The 10,000-nt window shown below is 35.1% G+C and overlaps 1 protein-coding gene across 1 annotated transcript in view; it reads left to right on the forward strand.

Annotated features, from left to right (window-relative positions):
- Nucleotides 1–10,000, forward strand: part of LOC125663880 (exocyst complex component 8-like) — a 30,268-nt gene that overhangs the window by 18,805 nt on the left and 1,463 nt on the right. Inside the window, exons 14-15 of the mRNA XM_056158970.1 lie at nt 2,057–2,159; nt 3,692–3,882. Coding sequence (XP_056014945.1) covers nt 2,057–2,159; nt 3,692–3,882 — 294 coding nt within the window. The remainder of the gene's footprint in view (nt 1–2,056; nt 2,160–3,691; nt 3,883–10,000) is intronic.

The raw sequence follows: 10,000 nt of genomic DNA on the forward strand, positions 1-10,000 counted from the left end.
CGGTTTTTTTTTTAATTCTGCCGATTCTACCCAACATGTCAAATCGAAAATAAAAATAAAATGCATTTTCAATTTTACGAATAGAAAATCGTGAAACGCAAACGTATTGATTTGTATTTGGTAATCACTATTCGTTTTGTGAAATATCTTTATTCCGTATTTTTAAAAACCATGTAAACAGATATGGCCACGCACGATGACAGTAACGATACCTATATCATTCTTGGCGACGAAACAGATGCTGAGATGACATTTCATCACGAAATAAAGGAATTGATAGAAATAAATATTTCTCATACAATTGGCGGTATTCTTGCTGCTAACATAACACAATATGCAATGCTATTTGGGTGTTTAAAGATGAGAGGAAGGTACGGTTGTTAGCGACTTTACTAAACTGGATGTTCTATCATTAAAGTGATAATGTCCTACGGACCCGGTTTGAGTGTGGTGAGGACCTGTACCGAGACACATTTAGATTATTCTAACTAGTGACATGACTGTCATAATAAATGTATTTGAATACATGTACGTGCATCTCTGCCGTCAAAAATCCTAACAGGGAATAGTTCTAACAGTGAGAAATTGTAAGATGCTTTTGATATTATGATGAACGCCTGTAAAAAATATGACCAGATAAAACTCAGAAAGGTATGCATATTTCTCGTAAATTAGTATACCTTGTGTAGTGGTGGAAAGAATTTGAGTATCAAATAAAAATGAAAAACAAGAAACTTTTCTTTCAAAAAGATGGTAGATAATTCCATGGGCATGTCTATGTGGGGAAAATGGGGTTAAAAATTATTTCATGGGGGTATAAACATTCTGAAACTAAAAGTGGAATTACTACATACAATTGTAATTTAGTGCTTATATTAATTTTTTTTCTTTATGTTTATAATTTGTTAATGTAAAATCTTTATTGAGCATAATACAGCAAAATTACTGAACAACATTATATAAATACATCAAAGAGATATGACTTTATACATTCTCGGCTTATGTTCTACCAAAGTGAAACATAGATACATGTATATAGTTATACACTGAATTTGAAACTGCATTTTTTCCCCGAAAATTCATATTGATGTTCTAGTCACTCTAAAGAATTTTTCATCTAATATTTTTAAAATACATGTTTTGTTTATTTGTACTCAAGAAATAATGTTAATGATTTATTGAAAATGAAATGATAGATATTAAAAATGTTTATTATTTTTTTCTCCCGACTGACCCTAAATTTTATTTTTAAAATCCGTAAACCATTAAATTAAAAAACTGTGGCCTAATAGTTGTTTTTGAACATTTACAATACTAAGCTTTTTATGAACAGGTAGACTTATAAAATTGATTTAGCTCATTGTGTTTAAGAAAGACAGTCTTGATAAAATAAATTGATGGTTCTATGATCAAGCTTCCTTGATGGCCAGTTATTTGAATGGTGATGAGACCCAAGATACTCTTCTCTTTACTATCATGCTTGGGAACATCTGAAAATAGACCTCTATTCAGGGGTTATAAATAGTCATTCATACATACTGAATTTAAAGAAAAAGTGTATTTCACATTTATTTCACTTCTATGGGTGGTGCCGCACTATCTAAAATTGCTTCTGTGAGTGGTCCCTCATTACATTTTTATGCTTCTATGGGTGGTTACCCAAATTTTAAAGTGCCTTCCCCGGGTACCTCATATGTTTTAATGGAACAGCCCTAACTTGATAGTGTAATATAGAGGTTTAAAAAATGAAAAGGATTGATAAGCATCAATTCTCCTGAATACACTGTGTGTCATAATTTATAGTAAATTTATATCATGCACATAAGTGAGACTATATTTAACAGTAACTGTTGTCGTCTATATAAGAACTATACATGAATGATCTCTACAAAATGTCACTAAACTTTTGACAACCAAACGAACCTGACATATTTTATAGATAACATTAGAAGGCAGAGTGTGGGTTATTGTGCTTATTGAATGTGATGATGCCCGTGTCACCGGAATGAAATAAAACTAAGAGTTGAATTCATTGACTCATTTCATTTCTATCAAGGAGGATAAATGGCGACCAATGAACCACTTGAATGATAAGGACTGTAACAAGTTTGTTGAAGAAGTGGCATCAACAGGGCTAGATTTAAAGCCTTATGTTTATGGTGAGTTTCAGTGAAGTAAATACAGGGCTTACATTTATAGTGAGTTACAGTGAAGTAAGTACAGGGCTTACATTTATGGTGAGTTTCAGTGAAGTAAATACAGGGCTTACATTTATGGTGAGTTTCAGTGAAGAGTACAGGGCTTACATTTATGGTGAGTTTCAGTGAAGAGTACAGGGCTTGCATTTATGGTGAGTTTCAGTGAAGTAAATACAGGGCTTACATTTATGGTGAGTTTCAGTGAAGAGTACAGGGCTTACATTTATGGTGAGTTTCAGTGAAGAGTACAGGGCTTGCATTTATGGTGAGTTTCAGTGAAGTAAATACAGGGCTTACATTTATGGTGAGTTTCAGTGAAGTAAATACAGGGCTTACATTTATGGTGAGTTTCAGTGAAGTAAGTACAAGGCTGCATTTGAAGCTTCGCATTTATGGCGAGTTTTATGAAGTAAACTCAGGACTAGATTTAAAGCCTTATGTTTATGGAGGAATACCACATCATCATAATGGCTGACTTACTTTTGAAACATGAATGAAAATATGAATATCAGTAATACTTTTATATTCCTTTTAAAACTAATTGCCTAGCTGGGTAGTTCAGTACGGTAATGTCCACTGTTGATTAGTAGATTATGGGTTCAAGTCTAGCAGGGATTTTGATTTTTTCAGAGTACTTTGTGATAAAACTGCATTTTAAAACTAAAATATGGTAAATTTGAAACTTTAATAATAAGTTTTCAATTACAAAATACTGTTTTAAATACCATCCACTTTCCATTTATATCAGATTTCTCTGGTGTGTTATTCCTCCTTAAGGTGAGTTTCTGTGAAGTAAATACAAGGCTGGATTTCAAGTCTTGTGTTTACAGCAAGTTTCCATGAAGTAAACACAGGTCTAGATTTCAAGTCTAATGTTCATGATGGTTGTCGATGAAGGACCACATTGTAAACTAATCTTTTGTACTAATTGTGCTATCCTGTCTAAATAAGGAATTTATTAATATACATTGTATATTATAAATACGGGATTGGATTGAGAACTTTTGTTTACAGCAAATTTCTGTGAAATAAACACAGAGTAAAAATTCAAACTTCAGTGCTCATGGTCAGTTACTAAATTTGAAGCCTTATATTTCATGTGAGTTTCCACTGTGTAAGATTAAAGGCTGGATTTAAAACTTTATGTTAATGGTGGGTATGTATGAAATAAAACGTATAAATTTGGGACCTTTGTGTAATATATATTTTTGGACTTTCTCATGTAAAAAGACAATCATTGAAAGTAGTAAAAATTTCAGAGCACATATTGACATTATGAATTAAATATTTCCAATGACATATGTATTGATATAATGAGCTAAGTATTTCCAATGCAAGGTACATACATGTATTGACATCACAATTTATGTATTTCCAATGACTTGTATTAACATAACAAGTTTGGTATTTCCAGTAACTTGTATTAACATAACAAGTTTGGTATTTCCAGTGACTTATATTAACATACATGTGTAATTTTTATGTTGTTCCAGATGATTGCTTCATCTCGCTGACAGTAAACACAGTAAACTTTTGTAAGGCCTGTCTGACTCTGTCCAGAGATCTGTTGACCATGCACTCGTCAGACCATGACTGTCTTATTACCTCGGCAGTGACAGAAATATTCCAGGAACAACTTAACCATATAAAGACATCCTTGCGGTCACCAGACTTTAACAGAGAGGTGAGACTAATTGTTAAATAGTGGTTTGGAGCTTAAATTGTCCTCAGTGTCAGTTTCCCTGTTGATGGTAATGTTTACATACCGTACATAGTCATGTATTTACATTTCCAATGTTTTTAGCTCACCTGAGCTGAAAGCTCAAGTGAGCTTTTCTGATCACCCATATTCCGGCGTCCGTCCGTCTGTCCGTCTGTAAACTTTTCACATTTTCAACTTCTACTCAACAACAACTGGGCCAATTTCAACCAAAGTTGGCACTAAACATCCTTAGGTAAAGGGAATTCTAAATTGTTAAAATAAAGGGCCAGGCCACCTTCCAAGGGGAGATAATCAAGAAAAGGTAAAAATAGGGTAGGGTCATTAAAAAATCTTCTTCTCAAGAACCACTGGGCCAGAAAAGATGAAATTTATATGAAAGCTTCCTTATATAATGCAGATTCTAAATTGTTAAAATCATGGCCCCCGGGGGTCAGATGGGGCCACAATAGGGGATCAAAGTTTTACATACAAATATATAGGAAAAATCTTTAAAAATCTTCTTCTCAAGAACCACTGAGCCAGAAAAGCTGAAATTTATATGAAAGCTTCCTTATATAATACAGATTCTAAATTGTTAAAATCATGGCCCCCGGGGGTCGGATGGGGCCACAATAGGGGATCAAAGTTTTACATACAAATATATAGGAAAAATCTTTAAAAATCTTCTCAAGAACCACTGAGCCAGAAAAGCTGAGATTTATATGAAAGCTTCCTTATATAATGCAGATTCTAAATTGTTAAAATCATGGCCCCCGGGGGTCAGATGGGGCCACAATAGGGGATCAAAGTTTTACATACAAATATATAGGGAAAATCTTTAAAAATCTTCTTCTCAAGAACCACTGAGCCAGAAAAGCTGAAATTTATATGAAAGCTTCCTTATATAATACAGATTCTAAATTGTTAAAATCATGGCCCCCGGGGGTCGGATGGGGCCACAATAGGGGATCAAAGTTTTACATACAAATATATAGGAAAAATCTTTAAAAATCTTCTCAAGAACCACTGAGCCAGAAAAGCTGAGATTTATATGAAAGCTTCCTTATATAATGCAGATTCTAAATTGTTAAAATCATGGCCCCCGGGGGTCAGATGGGGCTACAATAGGTGATCAAAGTTTTACATACAAATATATAGGGAAAATCTTTAAAAATCTTCTTCTCAAGAACCACTGAGCCGGAAAAGCTGAGATTTATATGAAAGCTTCCTTATATAATGCAGATTCTAAATTGTTAAAATCATGGCCCCCGGGGGTCGGATGGGGCCACAATAGGGGGTAAAAGTTTTACATACAAATATATAGGGAAAATCTTTAAAAATCTTCTTCTCAAGAACCACTGAGCCAGAAAAGCTGAGATTTATATGAAAGCTTCCTTATATAATGCAGATTCTAAATTGTTAAAATCATGGCCCCCGAGGGTCGGATGGGGCCACAATAGGGGGTCAAAGTTTTTTGGGGGGTTTTTTGTTTTGTTTTTTTGTTGTTGATATAGTGCAGATTCAAGTTTCTTAAAATCATGGACCCCGGGGATTGGATGGGGCCTTAATGGGGGCATCAAAGTTTTACATATAAATTTATAGGAAAAATCTTTTAAAATCTTCTCAAGAACCACTGAGCCAGAAAAGCTGAGGTTTATATGAAAGCTTCCTGATATAGTGCAGATTATAAATTGTTAAGATCATGGCCCCCGGGGGTCGGATGGGGCCACAATAGGGGATCAAAGTTTTACATATAAATTTATAGGAAAAATCTTTAAAAATCTTCTTCTCAAGAACCACTGAGCCAGAAAAGCTGAGGTTTATATGAAAGCTTCCTGATATAGTGCAGATTATAAATTGTTAAGATCATGGCCCCCGGGGGTCAGATGGGGCCACAATAGGGGATCAAAGTTTTACATACAAATATATAGGAAAAATCTTTAAAAATCTTTTTCCCCAAGAACCACTAAGCCAGAAAAGCTGAGATTTATATGAAAGCTTCCTGATATAGTACAGATTTTAAATTGTTAAAATCATGGCCCCCGGGGATCGGATGGGGCCACAATAGGGGGTCAAAAGGTCAAAGTTTTTTGGGTTTTTTTATTATTATTTTTTTTTTTTTTATATAGTGCAGATTCAAGTTTGTTAAAATCATGGACCCCGGGGATTGGATGGGGCCTCAAGGGGGGCCTCAAAGTTTTACATACAAATTTATAGGAAAAATCTTTTAAAATCTTCTTCTCAAGAACCACTGAGCCAGAAAAGCTGAGGTTTATATGAAAGCTTCCTGATATAGTGCAGATTATAAATTGTTAAGATCATGGCCCCCGGGGGCCGGATGGGGCCACAATAGGGGGTCAAAGTTTTACATACAAATATATAGGAAAAGTCTTTAAAAATCTTCTTCCCAGAACCACTAAGCCAAAAAAGCTGAGATTTATATGAAAGCTTTCTGATGTAGTGCACATTCAGGTTTGTTAAAATCATGCCCCCCCCCCCCCCCCCCCCCCCCCCCCCCCCCGGGTAGGATGGGGCCACAATAGGGGATCGAAGTTTTACATACAAATATATAGGGAAAATCTTTAAAAATCTTCTTCTCAAGAACCATTGGGCGAAAGAAGTTCACATTTACATGAAAACTTTCTGACATAGTGTAGATTCAAGTTTGCAAAAACCATGGCCTCCAGGGGAAGGTTTGGGGCCATAATAGGGACTACGGTTTTACATGCAAATAGATATGGAAAATCTTCTGATATGGACCGAGGTGACTCAGGTGAGCGATGTGGCCCATGGGCCTCTTGTTGCTTTTGTTATCTAATTGTTGTGATAGCCATTTCCTCATGAATGTGCCGCAGTTGTGAACAATACGTGTATAAATTTTGATGAATTTAGGGTTTGCTTGATTTGTTCACACTGCATGACTACAAAGTGTACACCTTTCCGTAATCAAATGCAAAGGTGTAAACTATCTACAACCTGTATTGGACATTTATTGGTAAATGCACCAAAATATTCAGTATGGATGAAAAAATAGTGAGTTGAAAAATTGGCAGATTTTTCTCTCTGCATTTTGTTAGCTGTAAAGTATATAAAAGGATACTTCTAGTGTACTGTGAGTGGTCATTTAAAGCAGTTTAAAATGTATTTCAAAGAATAAAAGAAAATGAGTAAACATCTAAAACAAGTTAGGTGCCAAAAACTCAACAATTATTTTGGAGTATGACCTTGTATTTTTCAGATTGTATGTAGTTATTTATAAATGCACATTGATGTACATTTCTGTGGAAAAAAACTTTAATTTTAGTGATAATTTATCTTGTACTTTATTTGCATTAAAATCATTAACTCTCCAAACTAACTACACTGAGTGTACAACCGCAGGCACCTGAAGTATGGTAGCTATACACACACCCCACTTCCTATATTTTCTTTTGTGAAATTAATTTCTCCAAAATATGTGGATTCCCTGTCTATCCCATCCCAATTTTGATTTATGTAATTGTTTCATGCTTTTAGTGAGCTTTCGAGATTGGCCTTCTATTGTTATAATAAAATACATGTCTTCATTATTTTTCATATGAACAGTTTCTGATAGTTTTAAAACAATTGCAATATTTAAAGGCTTGCTTGCATATATTAAAAAGTTAAAGAAATTACCATATAAAGATTGCAATCATGTTTTCAAAAATGACAACAGCTGAACAACAGCAGGACCGATATGTATCTGATCAGATGAGCATTGTGGTCCATGGGCCTTGTGTTGGTGCTTCCATTAAGTTTTTTTGATTATGTTTTTGGTGTCTGTGAATTCTACGGACCGTACCTGAGCACAGAAGTATCACCCAATGAAATAGCACACAAACTTGCATGACCTTTCCAACTTCATTTTGGGATGTGACCCTTTTATCCTAGACTTGCTCAAGTCTCTATGTTTAATAATCAGTGCTGTCTTTAATACTTTTGATAATGCCAAACATAGATGTCAATGTTTGGTGACATTAGTATGGTAGAGAGCAGAGAAACACAGTAAAATTTGGATGAAATGATAATGTAATAAAAACAACATAGAGACTTGAGCAAGTCTACTTTTACCCCAATGGATGAATAAATGCTTGAATGAAGCAATTCCTGTTGTGTGTAGGAATTCACGAAGAATGCAAGTAAAATGATAGGAAATATAATAGGGATGATAGCCATTAGCAATTCCTTGAATGCAATTACCAATAATTAATCACCCTCTTGCATTTATTTACCTTAAATCGCTTCACAAGTAAACCTATTTATTTTATTTTCCACGGTAGTCATCTGAACAACCCAAGGCATGGTGTAAACATTCATTAGAACAGGGTTTAATTGGCCTAATGAGGAAAGCTGAGGGGGTTACTCGGTGTTTAACAATTTGTCAAGTTATATGCAGCCACAGCAGCTAGCCTCAGGGGGAGGGTTACATATTTATGCATACACTGCACATCAATCATCTGTCACTTTTCAGCTCACCTGAGCTGAAAGCTCAAGTGAGCTTTTCTGATCACCTTTTTTTCTGTTGTCCATCTGTTCATAAACTTTTCACATTTTCATCTTCTCCAAAACCACTGGGCCAATTTCAATCAAACTTGGTACAAATCATCCTTGTGTGAAGGGGATTCAAGTTTGTTCAAATGAAGGGCCATGCATGCTCCTTCCAACTCCAAAGGGGAGATAATCAAGGAAAGGCAAAAATAGGTTGGGGTCACTTAAACCACTAGGCTAGAAAAGTTGAAAGCTTCCGGACATATTGTAGATTCAAGTATGTTCAATTTATGGCACCCACTGGGAGGGTGAGTTCACAATAAAGGATCAAGGTTTTCCCAGTTGATGAATAGGATAAATCTTTGAAAATTTTCTTCTTAAGATTCAAGTTTGTTAAATTTGCAGTCCCTGAGGATAGGATGAGGCCACAATGGGGATCAAAGTTTTACATAGGCATATATAGGGGAAAATATTACAGCATGGCCATGGATACTCATATTAATATGCAAACATCCCCTGGAAGGACAGTGTGAAGTTAGTTCAAATCATGACCCCTGGGGGTAAGATGGGGCTACAATAGAGGGGATCAAAGTTTTAAAAGGGGGTATAAAGGAAAGTGTTTTTCTCTCAATAGCAACAGTGGTCTTCTTCTCAATAGCAACAGTAGTATGATTAATTATATTAATAGTCAAACATCCCCAGGTAGTGCAGTTTCAAATTGTAGTCCCCGGGGTAGGGTAGGGCCATATTAGAGTATCAAAGTTTGACAATGGAATATGTAAGAAAAATCTTTTTATCAATAACAGCAGGGCCTTGAATGATACTCATTTAAAATATGCAAGCAACCCCAAGTACATGTAGTGTAGATTAATTTTATTCAGATCATGACCTCCGGGAGTAGGATATGACCACAATAGGGGATCAAAGTTTTATGTGAGAATATTTAGGATAAATCTTTAAAAACCTTCTCCTTGAGAACAACGGGACTATGATTACTCATTCATATCAATATGCAAGCATTCCCAGGTAGTTCAGATTCAAGTATGTTAAATTTTTGGTCGGGAGGGAGGGTAAGGTGAAATGCCACATTTGGAGAAATTTTTCATGGGAATATATAGGAAAAATCGTCTTCGTAATAACAACTGGGTCATGAATACTCATTGATATACAATTTGTTCAATTTAGGGGATGCAGAGCCATAAAATGAAATCTAAGTTTGCTATTTAAATTTACAGGAAATTAATGAAAACAGATTCTTTTCAAGATTAGCAGGAGCACACTAAATCATATCAAAATACAAATGTTCCTAAGCTAATGTGGATTCAGAATTTCTTTATGCCTCCGTGATGAAAGACAGGAAAGGGGAGGGGTTGTATTGTTTTTGTCCTGTCTGTCTGAAACTTGGACCTTGCTTGTAGCTTTTGAATGGTGAGTCATATATGTGTATTCTTTGTGACAAGACCTTTCTTTCAACCAAAGTTTGACCCTGTGCTATTGACCTTTTAGTTTTCATACTTTTAAAAAAGATATAACCTAGGCAATAGTTCCTGTGAGCTGTTTAAGGTTGGGATTTCTGATATCGTATATAGAT

This window comes from Ostrea edulis, chromosome 1 (genome assembly GCF_947568905.1).
Source record: "Ostrea edulis chromosome 1, xbOstEdul1.1, whole genome shotgun sequence".
Lineage (NCBI taxonomy): Eukaryota > Metazoa > Mollusca > Bivalvia > Ostreida > Ostreidae > Ostrea > Ostrea edulis.